Below are 22,900 nucleotides of genomic sequence, written 5' to 3'. Positions count from 1 at the left end.
TTGCAAACATCTTAAGGAGCTTACTACCAGCAGCAAAGTGCAAACCCGTATTTCTCCCCACCCCTCAAGTTATAATAAAAAAAAAAAAAAACCCATAAAATCTAATTATAATAAGAAACATCACTATTTTTTAGGCTTAAGTCAAAACTTAGAAGTGAATCAATGAAAAATAATCTTTTTTATAGTTCTTAAGTCCAATGACTTTCAAAATATTTGACACTTTAGAGACAGTTCAGAATGAAAATACAGCTCTTTTACCTCCATTAAAGTCTGAAGAAGATCCCAGCAACAGCCAAGGAAAGATGTCATTGCTGTGTCGCTCATCCCCACATCCTGTTTTTAAGAAGGGACATAATTAGCTCCAGCAGCAAAACTGCTAGTTTTTAATCAGAAAAATAGAACACAACGCACCTATTCGACTTTCTACACTGAATTCTTGTCTAGGTAAGAATTTAAAGTCAAGGCACTAGCACATTTTAATTCCTTTCTTTAGATTCAACTAATTTTAAAATTAGGCTTTAAAAAAGATGGTTCTACCCTCAACTTTTAAAAAATGAGTGTCTTTCTGTATTGGAAAGACGCAGTGTCATCAGTTAACCACAGATTGCGGGGTGGCACTCCCGCTCACATCTGGCTCGCTGAGGCATCTGCTAGCCAAACCATCACGGTGTGCGGTAAGATTCCTCTCATGCGTGAATCTTAAAAGTTCCAAGAAAACAGCTTGGTCTGGTTCCAGAGCATCTTTTTTTTTTTTTTTAATTTACTTTTATTTTTGGCTGTGTTGGGTCTTTGTTTCCTTTGTTTCTGTGCGAGGGCTTTCTCTAGGTGCGGCAAGCGGGGGCCACTCTTCATCGCGGTGCGCGGGCCTCTCACTATCGCGGCCTCTCTTGTTGCGGAGCACCGGCTCCAGACGCGCAGGCTCAGTAGTTGTGGCTCACAGGCCCAGCTGCTCTGCGGCATGTGGGATCTTCCCAGACCAGGGCTCGAACCCATGTCCCCTGCATTGGCAGGCAGATTCTCAACCACTGCGCCACCAGGGAAGCCCCCAGAGCATCTTTTAGGACTGAACTGAACCCTCTGAACAAAACTAGGATCCCCAAGCCAGTGAACTAAACACCAGACTGATGCTGTGGGCAACGGATCCTTCCTGAAGGGGCCTGTCCAAGGAGCCACTGTGCTCACCTGCAGTCTTTTTTAAACCAAGAGCCAACAAATCCCTTACATCCCTGAGTAAGTCATCCTTAAGGAATACGGCACGTGTGTGTGTGTGTGTGTGTGTGTGTGTACACATATATGAACGGTAGTCATACAGTCACTCTCAAGAGCATACAGACGAATTCTTCAACAGTGGAGATTTTTCAGGACTAAGGGCCTATAATGGCTGGATTCCTGTGTCCAAGTATTTATTAAGATATTTGTAATAAGAACATTTCAAAGTTTTGAGCAAACGCTAGCACTGTGAATCACTGACCTCAAATACAAGCCCCAGTATCCATGGACTGGAACATTATTTAAGACTATTTGTACAGCAGCTATTAGATGAAGGTAGATCAAACTCACTACTCGTATGAATCCACTTTCACTATAAACTTCTAATCTGAAGGACGGCAAACTCACTACTCGTATGAATCCACGTCCACTATAAACCTCTAATCTGAAGGACGGCAAACTCACTACTCGTATGAATCCACTTCCACTGTAAACCTCTAATCTGAAGGACGGCAAACTCACTACTCGTATGAATCCACGTCCACTGTAAACCTCTAATCTGAAGGACGGCAAACTCACTACTCGTATGAATCCACGTCCACTGTAAACCTCTAATCTGAAGGACGGCAAACTCACTACTCGTATGAATCCACGTCCACTGTAAACCTCTAATCTGAAGGACGGCAAACTCACTACTCGTATGAATCCACGTCCACTGTAAACCTCTAATCTGAAGGACGGCAAACTCACTACTCGTATGAATCCACGTCCACTATAAACTTCTAATCTGAAGGACAGCAAAACCACGCAGCCGTGGCCGCATGTCAGCCTCCTGTCCACAGTCCAAAGTTGAAGACATCTTGGCAAACTTAGCTTCAACATACTATCTGATAATCTGGAAAGGTAAATTATAATTGGCCATAGTTCATGACCAGTTTCCTTATTAATATACTATTCTCTTTCCATTTTTCTTATCTCCTGATACGTCATCAAAATGGTTAAAGGCAAAGTTCAACCCTACAGTTAATAAGGTACTATATAAAGTGCAAAATTAACAACTATACATCTAGTTAAGGGAGATTCACTTACCCTTCGGCATAACCTATCCTTTGGTGCTTTTCCAACCTGAGACAAGAGGACACAAGATGCTGTATTTAATTAATAATTTAAATCAAAAGGCATTACTATGGTACAGGAAGTAAAAAGTAACCAAACTTTAAAAATGTAAATGCAGCTATAAATAAAGGCAGTACTAATTTCATCAATTAAACATTGGTTCTACTCATTTATAACACAAAGCAACTAATTTTGTGGTGGAACTTAAAAATATATTACGAAAAATACACTGGGCTTACAAACAATCCTTTTCAAAAATACTTATTTTTGAACTATTAAATAAGAAAAACTCCAAAAATCTGGTTCCCGCTTTGCAAAATCAAATTACTGTACTACCTTAAAACCTAGAACCAAACTCAAGGCTACGAATAAGGAGCAGCTAAGAATTCTGCTAGTTGATGAACATACACGATACAAAACTTTAAATGGTCAGAAAGAAGGAAAAACGATCTAAAGCAGACAGAAGTTATATTCCTGGCTCAGAAAATCAGCTGGTGTCCTTATTCAGTAAGTAATTAGTAAGATTCAACTGTATACTTTATATAGGGTAATAAGTGGGGGAGATAAAGGTTCTGCCCTTCAGGAACATTACTTGATAAGACAATTCACAGGAAACAGTGAAAATGAAAAGGACAAAAGACTCTTCGCCTCATTACCTCTCACTGCGATTACTGCAATGGCCTTCAACCCCAATTTCAACATACTTCACTCTGTTGCCAGAATCGTTTTTTAAAGATGCAAATCTGAACATATCATTCCTCTGCTTAAAACTGCCCCAATGTCTTCAAGACAAAATAACAGCTACCATTTACTGCGCCCTCACCAGAGGTGCCAGGCACTATGCTAAGTAGTTTACACATGTTAGAAAACCCCAGATCCATAGCCCACACAGGAAGTTCTCCACGGTTGGCTTCCTGCTCCTGTCTATAGCCTGTACTTCAACCAATCACAGCTACTTGCAGCTCTCTGAATCCAACATGCTGTCTCCCATCTCCAGGACTTTTTGCTGGAAACATTTTCTCCTCACCCACTTTTTACTGATTCATATATACTCATCTTCCAAAATTCAGCCCAGAAGCCTTCCCTTGTCATGTACTTCCTCTTCTGAGTCCCAAGAGCACCCTATTGTCTGTTTAGCATCTTTCTGATTGTGGGTTCTTTGAGGGCAGGGGCTGTGACTTTTATCTCTGCAACCACAGAACCTAGCACAGTCCTTGGCACGTAAGAGATACTTATAATAAATATTTGTTGAATGAATGACCCTAAACTCTCTGCTTCCTGGTTCAGGACTGCTTAAACCCCAACCCGAGTTTTGAGGGTCAGATGGGACAGTGGGTGTAGAATGTTGAACATCTGTACACGGTAACACAAACATAGAAAAGGCTTTGTATTATTAGTCTCTCAAGACGGTGGTCAGAGGTGAAATAGAACAATATCATAAAGGCCAGAAGGAGTGCGTTTCAAGAAAGCAGCAGGTAAGTGGGCAAGAAAGATGAGCGCACAGGAAAGAACTTAGATTTAACTACAAAAAAAGGTTACCAATGATGTCAAAGCACTTTCTAGAAGAGCCATGGCCTATAGGGGGTCTGAGCTGCAGTGCTGTTTTTTGGTTTAGGAATGTCTGTCTGTCATTGTACATTTCAAAGAACATGTTGTCATTATAGTGGTAGTTCTGACATCCACTTAACTGCCGCCAGAGTAACCTACATTCTCACCTGGCCTGTAAAGCACACTGACGAGGGCCCTGGCCACACTGCTTGAGGCCCAAAGGCTACCCTCCAGTACACCAGCAGCTTCTCCCACCGGTTGAGTTATAGGCTTACCTGTTAGGTTTGTTCCCAAATCTACTTATGCTGGTTGTACATACTGTAATTAAGTAACTGATGAAATATGAACGAGGAAAAAAGGGAGTTCTTTATGTGAATACCGTGTTGACCCCTTTAAAAAGATTTATGGAGGCGAGTAGCTAACTCCTAGGTCTACTGGATTAGATACAGAGGAAACAACTACAAAACTAGGGGATAAATGATAAAAATCTAAAGATTTTGCACTCAGATTGCATTATAGCTTTAAAGCAACAGGATCTAGAAATCACAGGCAATGCTTTATGGGTGAGGTTAACGTAGGAAAACCTAAGTAAAATTGCAATCGACCCTATTTAGAGAAAATATCTTGGCGCTACATCCAAAGATTGGCAAGGAATTGTGCATTTATATGTTTTAATTTAAAATAAAGTGCAAATCCTCGCTTGAATCGACCACGGGTCCTAATCACTTGGGTTAAGAGGCTTTTACAGGACATTACTCTCTTTCAAGGATTTGGGCTCTTCAAGTCACCATCATCAAAATGCCAGCACAGCTGAGCACAAATAAAATGTAATGTCAAATAAAAAACAGTCTAACAAGGCCTAATATAAGTAATCTTTCTTATATCAGTCAATTATTAAGGGAGCCAAATAAACAAGAAGTCGGTGCAGGAAATTTACAATTACCTTACCTTATCCATCAAGTACGTAGCAGCAGAAAACCTTTTAACTAAAAATGTGTTCCACATCATCAGTGCGATGCCTGAACAACAAGTAAAGTAAAGCAGTGACCAGAATGCTTCTATATTTTCTCTTTCATCATATATAACAAATTGCTGTCTTCCTTATTAAGCTTATAAAACTATCTGGGCTATTTATTTAGGTATTATTTCTTATATCTTACATAATAAAATTAATAAAAACCTTTATCTTTAATAAAAATCAGAACTGGGCCGCGTGAGAGGATATCCAAATGGCCAGTAAGCGTAAGAAAAGACTATGTCATTAGTCATGAGAGAAATAGAGATTAAAACTACACAGAGATAGCGTTACACAACCAACAGAAAGGCTAAAATTTTTTTATATGACAACACCAAGTATTGACGAGGATGTTGAAACAATGAGAATGCTCCTACACTGCTGGTGGGATAATAAATTAGTAAAACCACCTGGAAAACTACTTGGCAGTATCTACCTAAGCTAAGTATGTCTACCGTGTGACCCAGCAATTCCACTGCAGAAACAATCACAAAAATATGTAGGAGAGAGTCAAGGACAGCTTTATGCATAACAGCCAAACACTGGAGACAACCCCAATGGAGTTTTCTAATATGTGACCACTAAATAAAGCGATATACAAAAAAAGTATTAAAAAGCAAAACAAAATACAAAAAAACTGTTTTTAAAAAACCCAACCAAACAAAAAATCTGGGCTTTACATGTCCGTATACAATCAGCTGTGGCACTGATATTAAACTTCTGTAACAGCTGACAGGCAGTGTAAACATGACATTTCACATGCTGTATTATTACCCACACAGCTGCTTCTGTATCTAGGAGTGAGGTCCTGCAGAGGAAGCCAGGAAGCTTACTCAATGCGCAAATTGGGTAAAAATTTTTTTTTTAATTGAAATATAGTTGATTTACAATGTTGTGTTAGTTTCAGGTGTACAGCAGAGTGATTCAGACGTATATATTCCTTTTCAGATTCTTTTTCCTTATAGGTTATTACAAAATATTGAGTACAGTTCCCTGTGCTATATAGTAGGTCCTTGTTGGTTCTCTCTTTTATATGTAGTAGTGTGTATATGTTAATCCCGAACTCCTAATTTATCCCTCCCCTGACAAACTGGGTAAAGTTCTAACTTGAAGAAATACTAGCCTGAAGTCAGTAGGTAACTTAATTTTTTCAGTAAGGACAGAATATTCTAGAGACAATATTTTCCAAATGAGTCACTTTAAATCGTTTTTTTCCCCCTTTGGAAGAAAGTAAGAGCTAAGAGATGAATATATAAAATAAATTTTAAGTTCTTATCATGTAAAATGAGACATTTTAGAATTTCTGCAGTTTGACCTCATACCACCTGCAAGAAGGTGTTACAGGAGAGGAAATTAAGCAGCTTCTCTAGAATGTATCACAGAGACATAAAGGTGATACCTCCCCTTACCTGGACCCAAACCTAGTCTCACCACTAAGTATTTTATTAACTTCCTATCTTAGTATCTGACTAGCCTAGTACTGAGTTCCTTGATTAATTCTTATAGGGAAACTCATCTATCTATTAAATGGAGCCAGCAATCTGGTGACAATTTTTCTACAATAATTTGTAACATTTTTTTCAAGGAGACACCAGCAGTCCCCGTGGTACAGCAGCCAAAGGAGAATACTCATGTTTATCAAAAGAAGCACAAGGTGGAAGGGATAAATTAGGAATTTGGGATTAGCAGATACAATCTATACTATATATAAAATAGATAAACAACATGGTCCTACTGTATAGCACAGGGAACTATATTCAATATCCTATAATAAACCATAAGGGAAAAAAATATGAAAAAGAACATATATGTGTATAACTGAATCACTCTGCTATACACCAGAAACTAATACAACATTGTAAATCAACTATACTTCAATAAAAACATTTTTTTAATTGATGCAGATACTGACACAGACGATTCATTTTGTAAACAAATGAAATAAACTTAGGTTACTGATAAATACAAAAAAAAAGAAAAAAAAAAGAAGAGGAAGAAGCAGCACAAAGTAGTTTGTAGGGTACAGTATTATTAGGCTTTGGCTATCTAACTTTTTCATCAGGAATTACAGTCCTGAGCAGCCCATTCTTCTTTCCTTATCTACCTGTGAACTACAGAGGGAATCAATAATTCATGCATAATATTCTCCTTACTTACACCTAGGAATAGTCATCAGTGTGGGAAACTGATTGGTGGGGAGAGAAGGTGATAATTAGTGCCAGCCCCCTCCCCCTTTGGGGACAGCATTTTTTCAAGCAGTTAAAACAGCCAGTACTTTGCATATAGTAATACACAGTAATGTGTTAGGTGGTAGGACTGTTACATTTTTAACACCTGTCTACTTACCATTCTGAACATGTGCATTAAGAATGTGCTCCAAGTGTTCTATTGACCGAACAAAAAAAAGTGCTTCCTTACATAGAGGGAGCAAAAAGAGAGAAAAAAGATATTATTTAATAGGTGTTTCAAATACAAACGGAGACTTCTTACATAAATTTCCACATAAAGTTACCCAAGAATGTTATACTAAGAACACAGAATTATTAGGGAAGAAGTAATTTTGCATAAGAAAATGGTCGCTCTTAAATTTACATCATCTATATAATGATTGATTCCTAGGACATCTGGATTCAAAATTTACTGTGGTTTGTACATCATAGCAGTATTCTCTCCAATAAATACTTGAATTTCACACAGATATGAAAACAATAGATTTACTTTCTTTACAAATATCATTCGTTCATTCATTCATTCTTCAACAAATGTTTATTGAGCAACTACTATGCACCCGTCTGCTAGAGGCACCAGAGATACCGTCATGAACAGAACAGACCCAAATCCTTGCCCTCCCTGAGGTTATGCTCTAGTGAGCGCGCTAGACAATAAATATGATAAGGAAATTACATAGGATGTTAGTAATAAGTGCCAAAGAGAAAACATTAAAGCAGTGAAGGGAAATAGGAAATAGCAGAGGGGATGTTGGAAATTCAACTATTTTTAATCAAGGTAGTTTACATATGAAAACGCAAATATGGTATGTAAAACTGATGAAATTATCTGAATGTTTGCTAAATAAATTTGTGGCCTGTACAACATTAAACACATCACCTTTGCTAATGTGTGTCAGAAGTTCCCCAAAAGTAATTTCGACTGTTTTGAGCCTAATAAAGCTGTGTGTGTAAAATGGTGGAATTGGGATAGGGGCTGTTGAATGGGACAAGGAGATAAATATTTAACAGGAAAAGAACAAGAAAAATGACCACTAAACAAACATTTTAAACTGACCACTTATTTCAAATGTAAACAATTATAATAATCGATAACGCTATGCTAATCAAAACATCAGGCACTATGCGTGCATCTTCTTTGTAAGTTGCTACAACCCTTTGAGATACTACTGTTATGGTCCTCATCTACTTAAGGAGAAAACTGAGCACAAAGGGCTCAGAAACGTTCCCAGAGGTCACGCAGCCAGTAGTGATGGGGCTCAACTCCGCTCCATCCGGGTCTACTACGCAAACTGCCCCTCGTTCGGAAATGAATGCTGTAAAACGGAGGGTTTTTTGTTAAATATCACTTTGCTGGACCTGAATCTGGAATTAACTCATTCAGATTTTAGAAATTACTGTCTCTGTTCTGGTCCTAACGTTCTTTTCTCATGTGGGAAAAGTATCCTGTTTAGTAGGAGCCTAAATACGTTCACCATTCCGGCTGCAGGGCAGTCAACTGAAGACGGCGATGGGAGGCGTATCAAGAGGCCCCCTACCCTAAAAATCATCTTTTGGTCAAGGTTTAATTGATCAAAGACGATTACTTTGTTTGAAGCACTTACTTTTAAAATGTCTTCCTTTAATATGAAAGTGATTACGTGTTCAAGACAACATTTTTCTTAGAGGGAAGAAAACTATTGTTATCGTTAACGTATTAGTGTGAATTAGTTCATCAATGAGATTTTTCTTCAAAAGTACAACCTGATATAAGGACAATAAAGGGAAGAATTTTGATTTGAGAGGGTTAATTTACCAGAGTACTGACTAAGGAAGCCTATGTGAACGACCGTACAGCCAAGAGAAATACATGTCATGTGTTTTCACGTCTTACTTTATCCTGGTGTCAACCCTGAAGGATTGGCACTATCATTAAAAAAGGGTGCGAGGAGAAAAACCAGCTTCAGAGATTCAGTGACTGGGCCAAATCCAGACACCTGTCTGGAGTCACCAAGTCCAGGCCTCCAGCCTCCAGGCCTCGGGCCCCTCCCCGCGCCGCTTCCAGACTGAGAATGCCTGGCAGCGAGGGCGGCTGCTGGAAGGGGCAGAGGGTGGTGCCCCAGCAGAGAGTCAGGTTGGCATCAGAATCTTCGCTCTGGCTTTTATCATGATGACTACAATACGAGGAACTGTCTATAGGTAGACGCTACCTCACACAGAAATTCCAAAGGAAATAAAAAATACACTCATCACAATTTAACCAGGAGTAGGGCAAAACACACTGGCGTTAGAGAAACTTAGGCTTGAAACCTGGCCCGACTCAGGCAAGGAACCTGCCTTCTCCGAGCCAGTGTTCTCTTCTCTAGAGTGGGGATAATGATGACACCCACGCTTCATAGGACTACGGTGAGGATTCTGAGAGAGAATGTATGAAGAAGGCCTGGCACAGCTCCTGGTGTGGAGACATTGCAAAGGGGAAAAGGCCAGTGTGTATAAGTGACGGAAGGAAACAGTCCCCCGTACGTACAGCAGGAGCACAAAACAGAACCAACACCGAAGCGGTGACGAGAGCCGTACCTCCGGGTCTTTATTCCACTGAACAACGTACTCCCAGCAGCAATGCGCGTGCAGCACGTCCAGCTCAAGGCTACAAGGAAACTGCTTGTAGGCCAAGTGCAGCAGGTCTGAAAGTCAGACGAGAGCGACGTATTACTCCTGCCTGAAGGAAAGCTCCACCCTCCTTCTCTAGGCCAGATTTCATGTTTCCCCACGTTTACGTCTTACCTGGGATGGCTCCCAAGTCCTTCTCCATCTCTGACACCTCAGATGAACCTCTGTTAATACCGTCTTTGGGTTCATCTGAGTTTTCTGCATCTCTTTCTTTATTAGCCAGTTTTAATACTTCAGGGCTGACATCCTGTTTAAATATCCACTTGGCTACACTGTCTGCAATACCACCTAAAGTTTGGAGACATGAAAGGAAATGAAAATTGGCAGCATTTGCCACAAGGAGCCTGTTCAGCACAGGATCTGAATGTCTCCATGAAGATCTAAGTGCCACGTTGTTTTAAGCCTGAAAGTGACCCCAAAGCTATGAGATTTATAGGTGTCGCCACCTACCACTCACTGTATGAGGGCAAGTGGGATACTGGATCTCTAAGGGCATCTTTATACTCTTGTAAAAGATTAGCTAAATATTAATGCAGATGCATATATAAGTCTGTAAACCACAGAAGGTATAAACCACATACGTTCAACGTCCACAAATTCAAAATGCACTTTATCGGACATAGATGGAGACATGAATGCATGTTTAAAATGCTTTCATTTAAATACAAGTGAAAACACACTGATTAGCATGATACTTGTGTCTAGGTTTCTTAGGGCAAAACACTACTGTTAATAGTCAACTAACTTGCCTATATGGAATATTGGGGGCAAAATTTAGCCACAGTTAATTAACAACATGATGTGATACCATATTTCCATCATCAATATAGTTCAGAAAGTTATAAATTATAAAAAACATTCAAGATGAAGAGTCCCATAACCTAAAACAAATAGAATCTTCTGTAATAAACCAAAACGTTTCCTCTCAGTCTTTCTTCCTATTTTGATTCAAATATAAACCTTTTGACAAAAAGAATGTAAAATCATAATTATCAGTGGAAATATCAATAAATGAGAGCCGTATGCCAGGTGATCTGATTTCTTATGTTTGGCTTCTAAATCATTTGAAAATTCCTGTTCCAGGATCAAGGCCCTGATGCTATTGCTCGGGTTAATATTAAAATGGTGTTCCTACATTTTCAACAGGTGGCAGCATGGAGTGTAGTGAGTTTACAATGAAAAATGTTCACAAGCCTTGTAAAGAATGAAAAAACGAGTTAACTAAGTAAAAACTATAAATACCAGTATTTCTAAACCCAGACATAGAGTCACTCCAGTATCAAATGCCTGACAGAGCGGCTGGTAAGGAGAGGGAGTACGCCACGATAAATTCAAAATTTAAGATGCTCATGATCCTGCAAGATACAAGCAAAGGAACCCAGTGACTCCGGGACAGTAGAAAGTGATGCATCGGAAAAGCGGCATGAAGTTCCGTGGAAGTTAGGAGGAAGAAGAGAGAATCCACAGTTAGCGGATCATGAGAGGTTCCTTGGAGGGAGGCAGCATTCGAGGCGGGCCTTGGAAGGTGAGTAAGATTTAGGACCCATGAGCGGGGAGCACCTCGGCCTCTCAGACCCAGAGATGGGGAATCACAGATGTTTCACTTGAATTAAAATCTAGCAACAAGCAAGCAAGAGGTGGAAATGAGCTGCATTCCAAGCTGAAGGTGTGTGGGAAGCAGGCTTAAGAGTTTACACTTTGTCCAGCAACTTCTGAACTTCTCAGTCCCAATCTTAGTCCCTGAAACCAGTAAAAATTTTTGACAAGCCCAAAGAACTTTAGCTTATGGGTTATATCTATTGATAATCACGGTATCAGAAATTAAAACTGAGAAAATGTTTAAAAAATTTTATTAATTCATTTTAAAATAAAAATAATAAACCCGTTACATGCTAGTATTTTATGAAAATAATTTTATTTGCCAAAGCAAAACAAAGTATTTAGTGAGAAGAGTGGCACTACACTTTTGCAAATCTCTTTGATGTCTAGCTTGGATCTGGACTGCCCAATCAGCTTCGACATTCTATCCACTGTGATCTGATGTTTTGGCTGAGGTGTATGAGGAAGATCTGGCCTCACATAGATATGAAGTTGGAAAAAGAGAGGACCGTGACCACTCTTTCAGAACCGCAGCCTATGTTCTAAGGCGAGGGGAAGTAGCTGGTGGTTCCTGAGCAAGGAATTGACAGGATCAGACTTGGAGGAGATTAACTGAGAAGAAGTATGTGGTGGGTTATTTATTTTTAAAATCTGAGTGTAGTTCTCTTTCCTTATTCTTTCAGTCATTTCTATAAAAAGCAAACCCCAAAAAAGCCCATACCATAAAAAAAATGTTTATGGATGCAGATGCTCAAATAAGCTTCAGGTTACCTTTTCCTCCTTCTAACAGCTTTTTAACAGAAAGCTTCGGGAGCGGCTCAGCCTGCAGCGACGATGCTTTGGAGGCTGGGCCATTCACTTTGCTGTGAAGCAGAGTCTGAAGTAGGAGACAGTCCTCCAGCTGTTTCAGCAGAAGTTTCCAGTACTCAGTGTCAAGGGAAAGGGCCTCCCAGGAATCAGTGAGGGCCTCCGAATCAGTACCCGAAACTGTTTGGGAAAACTAACAGAAAATGCACAGGTGATACTCTGGCCAAGATTCTGGATCTACGTTAACTTGAATGAGCTTTTAACTTGAAAGCTGATGCGTAGTCAGGACACATCACAAAGCAACACCCAGATGCTGTTCCACAACTATTACTGCTCGGCTGGATGGAACATGAGGGTCAGGAGTAGACTGGAGATTCGGGGGCAACGATGATGGAGTCGGGGCATTTATGAAGAGAACAGCAGTGAGGCCCCCGATTCAGCTAACATGCACTGCAAAGGTTTCAGGGCCATCCCGGCAAGAGCCACAGCTTTTTCTGTCAGTACCAGGAAACTGACAGTTCCTCAGGATGTACTTGCCAACCTAAAAAATGTGTCTTAAATTTCTCTCTCTCCGTTATTATAAACATCTTAAGCCAGTCATATTAAATTTAGCCCATAAACTACTGAGACTGACAATGTTGAGTGAATCTCTACAGACCTATTTAAAGTATCTCATCTAATTTAATGCAACATCCCCCCAGAAAAAATTATTTGATTTACCATGAGATATAAGGGATGTTAAGTCTTTTTCTTTTCTTAAATACATTTCAGTTTTCAAGAGATGGGGAAAAGCCACAAAGCAGAATGTCAACAGGAAACTTCCATTTGAGTCATTCAACACTCTATGCCAAAACCACCTTTGTTTATAAAAGGGAGGTATAAATACAATTGTAGGACTTCAGAGCCGAAAGAAATCTGAGAAATGATGCCATCTAACCCTGATCCTTTTGGATGAGAAAACTGAACCAGGACCTGCCTTTTAAAGGCACTCACCACAGATCACCAGCTGATGGCGGAGACCAGCTCCCTGCCCTCCGAATCCAGTGCTTTTTCCCTTACGCCACGTGGAGACTAAGTTCAAGTACGCATGTCATCGGAATAGACCAATTAAGGACAGCACCCTTCACCCCCGAGAGAGACAGATAAGATCCTGCTGGACACACGTTTCAAATCCTCGCTGTTCCACAACACTGAAGACGACGCAGCCCAGAAGGGGAAAGCGGCCTGGGAGCCGGCTGGAGAGGTGCCCCCACCTACAGAGCCGCCCTCTGCCCACTCACTTTCTTCTCGGTCAAGTTGTTGGACAGCTGGGCGGCGACAGCGTGCCCGACGTGCGCGGAAAGCAGAGCAGCCCCGTTGTTCTCAGACTGAATACAGGCCGTGCGCATCTGCTGCCACCAAGGGGACACTGACTGCGAATCCCAGGCCTCCTCGCCGGCCACTGCAGGCAAAAGCGGAGAGTTAAAGAGAAGAAACTCTTAGCTGGGAGATCTTTTTTTTATATTGGTCCAAACTTCGACATTAAACATAATGTTAAAACTAAATTCCCCACTGATGCATCTATACATTTCTCAATGAATTGGAAAATAAATCTACAATTTATTTTATTCAGAACACTTACAGTCCATTTATTTATGCTGTTAGGCATCTTGCTTCTGAATCAACTGTATAAAGCTCCGTTTGGAATATTTTCGCCATTGCTGAAAACTACTCTTGAATGTTTAATATAACAGACTACTGTTCTCATCATGCCAAATAATAAGAGAAATATTACCTCCACAAAAGACCATTTGACTCACCTCACTGAGAGGAGAAAACGCACTGTTCACATCATTTTTGATGATGATGCAAAATATAATTTTCATAAAGCACACTTTGAGTGCATTAAGAGCTTTCTATGACTACACAGAAGAGTCTCGCTAGTGAAACGTTTTGGACCCTCTGGCCTCCTTCTGTTAAGAGAAAGTATCCTCCCTCCCGTTTCCGCAGAATTCCAACACTGAACGTTGTCTCCGGGAGCGGGGCCCACGCGCCCGAAGAGCTGGACCTCGGCGTCCACGGCGCTCACCTTTCATCTTGCTCAGGAGGTACAGCGTTGTATGGAGACAGCAGACAGACCGCGGGTTGTCCAAAATATCCTTTTCCTTAGAAAGCCAAACACTCAGGAGCAGAGACTGAAATCAGATTTTAAATCTTTTTCAGTCTAAGAAAATATTTACCATAAACAAAATCTTGTACTTTTCTAGAGAGCACACATGTACACATGAATGATCCAGTCTCTCTGGTTGAGAGGGAAGTGCTTGCTTGTTACATGATGTAGCGTGAGGGGTGGAACAGGCAGCTTGTCTAACTTAAGAGATTATCATTTGTTGGGGATCTAAATCCCATTTCCACCACTTCTTTAGGCTTCTTGGGACAGAGGCCATACTGGTTTTATTTTTGCATTTCCCTAATGGCTAATGGTGTTGAACATCTTTCAGGTGATTGATTATTTGCCATTTGTATGTATATGTTTTGGTAATGTGTCTGTTCAAATCCTTTGCTCATTTTTAAACTGTACTCTTGTCTTATTACTGAGTTGTACGAATTCTTTGTACAATGTGGACACAATTCATTTATCAGATCTGTTTTGAAAAAGTCTTGCCATTTCAGTTTCTTAACAGTCTTTTAAAAAACAGAAGTTCTGAATTTTCATGAAGCACAGTTTATCAATATTTTTCTTTTACAGTTCATGCTTTTTGTACCCTAAGAAACCTTTGCCTAAACCAAGCTTTCTCTGGTGTTTTCTTCTATAAGCTTTGTTAGTTTTACCTCATATTTATGTTCCATTTTGACTTAAATTTTATATATGGCTTGAGGTAAAGGTGTGAGGTTTGTTTTTTCCAGGTGTTTCTCTAACCCCGATTTAATGTAGACAACAAATTTAAATGAAATTGATTAAACACAACAGAAAATAAGTAGTATTCTGTGTTCATCTATTTAAGCATCACAATTTTGAGTGATAGGTAATACTTGTCTCCTTTCTTTTTAACTTTTTATTTTGAAATAGTTATAGATTCACTGGTGGCACAAAGGAATGCACACGGAGGTCTAGGTAATACTTGTCTCCTTTCTTTTTAACTTTCTATTTTGAAATAGTTATAGATTCACTGGTGGCACAAAGGAATACACACGGAGGTCCCGTGCACCCTTCCCACAGTCTCCCCTAATGTTAACATCCTACACAAAGCCAAGAAACTGCCATTTGTAAAATCCATAAAGCTGATGCACGTTTCACCAGTAATACAGGCACTCGTTTTGCATCACGCAATTTTATCACGTGTAGCACTGCATACATAACCATCACCACGATCAAGACACTTGACTCCACCATCGGCACAAGACTCCCTCCTATTAACTCTTTATAGCCACACCCGTCTCCTCCCCTACACTCATCCCTAACCCTTGGCAACCACTAAGCTGTCCTCTCTCTATACAACTGTGTTATTTTATAAAGGTTATGAAAATAAAATCATGTAGTATGTATCTCTTTAAGAAACAATACGTTAACACAGTCAACAAGTTCATAGAGGTGGAATGCCCAAATCCTGGCCAAAATTTAAGATGTGTGTGGGGCTGTGACAGAGTGTGTGTATGTGTACATGTGGGAGGTGGTAAAGGGCAGGATGGTGATGGTGGGGTAACTCCCTTGCCCTTTTCAGAAAGGGTGAAAATTTAGTGTTGTAGTTTTTCCATTGGAGGATTCTTTTATTTGCATTTGTTATAGCACAGAGATTAAATCCTAATATATAGCAAAGTCTGGGAATGTCTGATAATTCTGTAATGCTTTAAGGGAACTTTCCTTTGTTCTCCAGATAAGATCTCTTTAGTTCCAATATGAACATTTTTACTGATGATCACAATCCATTGTAAATGCGCACATACATGACAGATTCTAAATTTATTCTAGGCCAGCCACGGAATATGCTCGTTATAATTCACAGAGAATGAGCAAAGTAAGGTAATATTATTCAATTAAATACAGTGATTATAAATTTCCTTGATCATTTTCAGAAAGTTTTCATGTATGTTCTATGATATGCTTTAGACAATGGTAAAAAAAAAAAAAAAAAGAGAGAGACTGACACGTCTGGGATGACAGTAGCAAGGAAGAAGAGCATCCAGAAACAAGAAACCTTACCAACAACAGCTGGGGGCTAAGTCCAGCTGACTCCAGAGTGTGACACATATCCTCCGTGGAGCTCTCTCCACATAAACACTTCCAAAAAAAGAAACTGCCTGGTAAAACAGAAACAAGACACGTCAGTCAATGACCACTTACCATCTGGACTCACAATCTTCCTGAATTGCAACCTAGATCCCCAGAGGAGCAAAACAACACGAGAGGAGAGAAATCAGTGGTTTAACTGGCTTAAGTGATTAAAGCAGAAGGCAAATCATTACATGTCTGACACTGTCTCCTAAGCGTACTTACTAATTCAGTACAACTTTTACGACATAGTGCCTACCTGTCCAGAGGATCTTCTGTTGACTGTAAAACACACATTAAATTCTTTGGTTAATTAATTTCAAAACAAACTCAATCTTGGAGATGCTATAAGCTCCCCCCAGGCTTTCATCTAGAATAGGGAGGATTCAAAGAGCAATTTCTCCTTCTACCCACCTAAAGCCACACAGTCCTCTTCACTTATCTTCTTTATGCTGATCACATCTTTCTCATATTCTAAATATTCCAGAAATGTTTTGACAGGCAACACACCATCCTTATCATCAGAAAATCGGACAGCAGTCCTGCCGTTCTCTTGTTTATACTTCTCTAATAACGCCTGGAGCTTAAGGAGTTCTTTTTCATCAAGCCTTAGTAACACAGCCAAGTCCTTAAATATAGGGGGGAAAAAAAAAGTTCTGAATAGATGTCTCTTTCTATGACTCTTCCGTAAGTGTCAACACTATCATCTGAAATGAAATGCAAGACTATAAGCACAAGATGATGACTTTTGAATTAGTGTGATAGCTATGATGTGCTCTGCTTAAAACTTTACTCTCAATTCATGAGTAGGAGGTTATTTAAATAAACTAATCTTGAAATACTACATATTACTGAAAGTACCACTTTTAGAAAGTTTCTTGAGATTATACTCTTCTAAAATGTCAAAATTTTAATAAACATGTATTATTGCTTAGTCAGAAAAAAAATTTAAGCTTTTCCCCCAAAACCATCAGGGAGTTCGGGGTTTTTGAGCATGAGCCACCTGTTCTCCTTGTTTGGCCCTGCAATGAACCTTTCTCTGCTGAAAAAAAAATATTAAAAGGGTGTCAACAGCCAACTCTTGTGATTCCGAGGAAACTAAAGAACTATTTGAAATTTAATGCTTGTTTATTATGCGGCATAAACATTATAAAATAAAAGCAGTGGAAAACAGTCTTCACTGTATCTACATATAAATCCTCTATGTGGCTCTTGGGGCTGCAGAGATACAACCTGCCAGCCTTTCAAACTGTTTTTACATACCTTAGGGGCAGAAACATCTCCTGATCTACTATTATTCTTCTAAATTAGGGACAAGTGCACACATACACATACACACACACACACGCACACACATGCTTAAAAGACCATAAATTCGCCAGAGCAAGCAAAACTTTCTTCCCCTCATGCTACATGATTAAAGCTGCATTCTTAAACAAGAGCAGTTTTGTTATTTATTTACTTATGGATGTTGTTTTAACAACAAGTAGTAAACTGCAAAATGCTAAGGAACACACACAAGTGGTTCAATGCTATACCAAACTTACATGAACTATGTCCTACAGACAGCAAAAATGAATTAGTTTAGATTTGAATTTTAGTTTTGTATGTACAAAATTAGCCATTCAGCCTAGAAGTTGACTGCATGTTTTTTTAAGGATCCAAATAAGTCTACAGCAAAATATGGTTTTAATTCTTTAAAAGCATTTTAAAGATAAAAAAAATAATAAAAAAACAATCTGTCAACTGATTTTTAAAAGTTTATAATTCTTTTGCACACTATATTCGGGCTATCAAGTGGAAATGAATTCTACAAGGGATTATTAATGCCATATATTTAAGTTTCCTTTGCAGGGTTCAAGAGAGATAGTTTTGATTTTATGAAAAAAAATTTAGGCACTGAAGAATCTATGAAATGTCCAGGCAATCCTATAGACATAACTTAGTCAACTTGAACTTTTCTGTTGCTTGAAATGATTTTTCTCTATTCGTGAAGTAGATAGCAAAACAAAAGCTCCTGAAAAATGGCTTTGTCATTTATAATGGCACTCACAGAATATTATTGGGAAGAGATTGTTAAAATGCTTTATAAAATCCATCTAGAACCCCAAAGATAAAAAAAGATGTTAGGACTTGTAGGTTATTTCCAATACAAAGGGAAAACCTTCTCTCATTTTTCTGTTTAAAAATTTTTATTCATGTATGTGTATTTACAATAAAAGGCATCCACTTTAAAACTCAATTAGGGCTTCCCTGGTGGCGCAGTGGTTGAGAATCTGCCTGCCAATGCAGGGGACACGGGTTCAAGCCCTGGTCTGGGAAGATCCCACCTGCCGCGGAGCGGCTGGGCCCGTGAGCCACGACTACTGAGCCTGCGCGTCTGGAGCCTGTGCTCCGCAACAAGAGAGGCTGCGATGGTGAGAGGCCCGCACACCGCGATGAAGAGTGGCCCCCGCTCACCGCAGCTAGAGAAAGCCCTCGCACAGAAACGAAGACCCAACACAGCCAAAAATAAATAAATAAATAAACAGACAAAAAAAAAAAAAAACTCAATTAACTTTCAGATACACCAGATGAGTTTTTTAAAAGCATTACCAGTGACTTGAAAAATCACTAAAATCACCTTAATAATTTTCCTTTGGACAAATAAAAGACATGAGGCCCTGATGCCAGGCAACCTGCCCAAGGTCACATAGTAGTCGAGGGACGAGAGGACAATATTTCTCTCTATTCTCTATCAGGAGAAATTCGATTTCTCTAGATGGAAAGTAAGAAGTTTGTACACTCTCCTCAGAAATGAGCAACACTGCACTGTAATAAAGGTGTTATCAATTTTTTACGTTTCATAGAATAAAAATACAGAACATTTTCCACAATTACTTTAAACACTCTGATGTAAGATAAAATATTTTTTAAAATGTATTTCATTACATAGTAAACAACAGAGCAGTTTGAGCTTGCTAACAACAACACAGAAAAGCTGGTCTCTTCTGTTTGGCAGAATCTTTTTTTTTCTTTAAAAGAAATTCAAGTTTTGCTACTTCAGTAAATTGCATATATTTTAATTCGTAAACCCTGTCCAGAAGAAGTTGTATTGTAAGAAGTAACCTTAAAAAATAAGGAAAACCAAATGCTTCTAGGTATTAAAAATGGATTAACAATAAGATCAATATTCTAGCCTAAATAATATAAATTTAGCAGCAAGGCACGGAAAGCCAGAAGGTCTTGTAAAGAAAATACTTTTTTTTTTACACCTAAAAAAAACCACTTAATATTCTACTCCTTTACTACCAATTAAAAAAATAAAAAATAATCAGAGATTATTTTGTATAATGAATAATGGGATTACTCACATTATCAGAGAATGGCGTGTCTGAATGAAAATCAATGGAATTTAATTGACTGACAGACTCATAAAGATGGAGTAATTTCAATTTATTGGCACAAAACTGTAGCAATCCTTCATCAACACACTCAAGCTCTATAAGGTAGAAGGAAAAAATAAAGAGATATATTTAACAGACTGATAAAGAAGGCCTTTCTTTCATTAAATCTCTTACTATTACATAATTCCTTAATGTTCTATTTTATTAAATATTGGGATGCTTAAGCTAAAATGGATTAAGAAGGCAAAAATAAATTTTCCCGTCATGGCAAAATGTCTAAATTTTTAAATGAAATAAAGGTGCTCTAATAGCAGGGGACGTTAAAAAAAAAAAAAAGAAGAAATATTTTAGTCTAGTACTCAAATTTAAATAAATGATTTGGAAACAGGTTTGAAAATGTTCTCCCTCACCCCGTCAATCATATGTTGTCTATTATGCTCACACCCTGAGGAAAGACAAATAGAAAGTTGCTTGGCTCTTCTTATTATCATGGTCAAAGATATTATAATTCAACCAGAAAATGTGGATTGTGACAGATGTATCCTCAAGAAAGGCTGGCAAAAAGTAGAATTCCACTTAATATCCTCCATCAATCAGGTTTTTTTTCAAAGTTAGTGCTGGAAAAATACTCACTCTCTGTATAACACATATGATAATTTAAATATTTATTTCTAATACAAAGGAATACTTATTCTCTAAAAAGGCACACACTGAAAACTCCCAAGAACTCTGATATGGGATATAGTAACATGGAAGACTGTCCAAGTTCTTACAGCCATAATAAAACTTAGCATACTAAATACTTGACATTTTTAGGAGTCTCATTTATGGGTAGAACTTGAAACTAGTGATGTTACAGAACTCTGACAATGGTGTCTGGTTTATTCCCAGCCTAGTGCAAGATAATTTTTAATTTACTAAATTTTGATATTGTTTAAGGCCTTAGGGGATAGGGGGACTTTATCAGTGCACTATACTTTTTGAAAGAGGTATTTCTAACAAGCTGTATGCATTACAGGAGTTTACTATTTACCAAGAATCAGCTTTACATATGTGTTGGAAAAGAAAAATTCTCAAAATTAGGATGCTTAAAGTCCTGAAACAGCATATTACGACTTATCTATTAAGCTACTCTAAGTTGGCTTAAAGATAATTAAATACACAGCTGGTTTCATATTTACACAACAAGCAAAAAGTCATGACTAGATGAAGTCACTGCATCACACACTACATTTTTAAATGATGTTAGGAATTCAGAATAAATTAAATTTTTCTAGCTCGGCTGGACAGAATATGGAGTTACAAACCCACAGTTACAGATGTAATTCTTTTCCAGACAAATAAATTCTGAACAGTGAAAAACAACCAGAAAACTCAGAACTGGTCATGTAATCATAGTCTGTGATTTTGGAAGTCCTAGCTCCGGTCATGAGGGACATGGATGAAAAAATGTGGATTCCATACATTAACAAAACATACATCAAAGCCTAGGATTTTTTTTTTTAATCAGTATCCTAGTCAAAACAACATTACTTAAAGTTAAGTAAGACATAATGGCCGCAAGAGATCCCGGCTGTCTCTTGCTCACCACCAGCCATCCCGTCCCCTCCTGCCAATGGCTTTCACAACGCTCTACAGCTATTACCACCATAATCACTTCCCATCGTTCTGCACTGACATCTTTCCTCCCAGTAGATGGAGTCAAATTAAAAATATTTACAGTAAGAAACAGAGGCAACATATTCAGAGAAAGCTCAGAGGAAGATCAACAGCACACAGGGAATTAAAACAGCAACAGGGAATTAAAAAGTCCCCAATACTAAAGGTATGAAATAAGTTTCCTTCTTTCTTATATATTATTTCCACATTAAAGTAACATGATGGGGAATTCCCTGGCAGTCCAGTGGTTAGGACTCTGCGTTTTCACTGCTGAGGGCTCAGGTTCGATCCCTGGTCAGGGAACTAAGATCCCACAAGCTGTTCGGCCTGGCCGAAAATAAAAAAATGAATGCATTAATTAAAAAATACAGTAACATGATGGCATCATAAGCAGTTAATACTTTCTATCGTCAGAGTTATAAAATTTGAGATGAGACCATAACCTCCAGTCAGTACAAATCCTATTACCTTGATTTTTTAAAGTGTCCATTAAAGTCTGAGTGATGTTTCTAAGGCAGGAAAATGGTAAACGTATGCTTGCCAAAATGCTTTCCAATGCCTAGAAGAAAGATATGGAGCAATTCTCATAATTAGAAGGCAATGATTTCGTTTTTTAAATTTTACATTTATGCCTATACTTTCACCACCCCAAGTTTCAAAGGGAAGCTCCATTTTTAAGATGTTTTATTATACTTACCTGAGAATTAAAGTTGCATCATAAGTACTATGTAATCAATTTCATGTCATGCCAAACATGGTACAATGACAGAAAGTCCAGACTGAGAATGAAACAACTTAGAAGGCAACTGATGTTCAACAGAATGGCCAAGACAAAACAGAAACAGAGATAAAGGTATTCACCAATAAGAGTCTGAATAAGTCTATACTCCATAGGTATAAATGAAAAGCAGACACTGTCATTGTCATGTCAATAATAAAAGCAGACAGTAACTTAATTACTGCCATATTACTGCACTTGAGCATGGCTGGCTGAATCCACAGGCCATGCTAGATATATATATATATATATATATATATACACTCCCCACCTACCCGCTTCCTACCCACTAGTAGATATTTAACAGTGGTCATCATCAGTTCCAAAATCCCTCTTCATGCCTAAAGAAGCAACCATCAGAATCACAAATGGGTCAGACACAGCACCTGAAGTTCCTACTTATCTGTTCATATCAGCACATTAAATTGGATTTTGATTGATGAGATTAAATAGTCTAAAAGGTAGGCTAAGAATGTGGCATGAGACAAATATCAGATTGTAACACAACAACTCTGTGTGTCTGTGGAGGAGAAATGGGCGTAGAGGGCGGCTCAAGAGGTTGGTCCGGCCTATGATGAGGCAACTGGGTGGAGGATATAAAGAAAGTGACCAAAAGAGGCAAATACCCTGGAAAATGTAATCTGCCTCTGTTCTGTC

The 22,900-nt window shown here is 38.7% G+C and overlaps 1 protein-coding gene across 2 annotated transcripts in view; it reads right to left on the bottom strand.

Annotated features, from left to right (window-relative positions):
* Positions 1 to 22,900, bottom strand: part of RAB3GAP2 (RAB3 GTPase activating non-catalytic protein subunit 2) — a 92,307-nt gene that overhangs the window by 7,694 nt on the left and 61,713 nt on the right. For both annotated transcript variants that reach the window (XM_007172066.3, XM_007172067.3), the window contains exons 18-30: positions 21,934 to 22,024; positions 19,774 to 19,901; positions 16,835 to 17,048; positions 16,352 to 16,449; positions 14,240 to 14,345; positions 13,452 to 13,612; positions 12,136 to 12,364; positions 9,880 to 10,053; positions 9,673 to 9,779; positions 7,235 to 7,301; positions 4,822 to 4,892; positions 2,299 to 2,334; positions 259 to 333 (exon numbers count right to left, since the gene is read on the bottom strand). In XM_007172066.3, coding sequence (XP_007172128.2) covers positions 259 to 333; positions 2,299 to 2,334; positions 4,822 to 4,892; positions 7,235 to 7,301; positions 9,673 to 9,779; positions 9,880 to 10,053; positions 12,136 to 12,364; positions 13,452 to 13,612; positions 14,240 to 14,345; positions 16,352 to 16,449; positions 16,835 to 17,048; positions 19,774 to 19,901; positions 21,934 to 22,024 — 1,557 coding nt within the window. The remainder of the gene's footprint in view (positions 1 to 258; positions 334 to 2,298; positions 2,335 to 4,821; positions 4,893 to 7,234; positions 7,302 to 9,672; positions 9,780 to 9,879; positions 10,054 to 12,135; positions 12,365 to 13,451; positions 13,613 to 14,239; positions 14,346 to 16,351; positions 16,450 to 16,834; positions 17,049 to 19,773; positions 19,902 to 21,933; positions 22,025 to 22,900) is intronic.

The sequence above is a fragment of the Balaenoptera acutorostrata genome, chromosome 1, assembly GCF_949987535.1.
Source record: "Balaenoptera acutorostrata chromosome 1, mBalAcu1.1, whole genome shotgun sequence".
Taxonomy (NCBI): Eukaryota; Metazoa; Chordata; class Mammalia; order Artiodactyla; family Balaenopteridae; genus Balaenoptera; species Balaenoptera acutorostrata.
The sequence above is the reverse complement of the archived record's forward strand: the minus strand, read 5'-3'. Positions and strand labels throughout refer to the sequence as shown.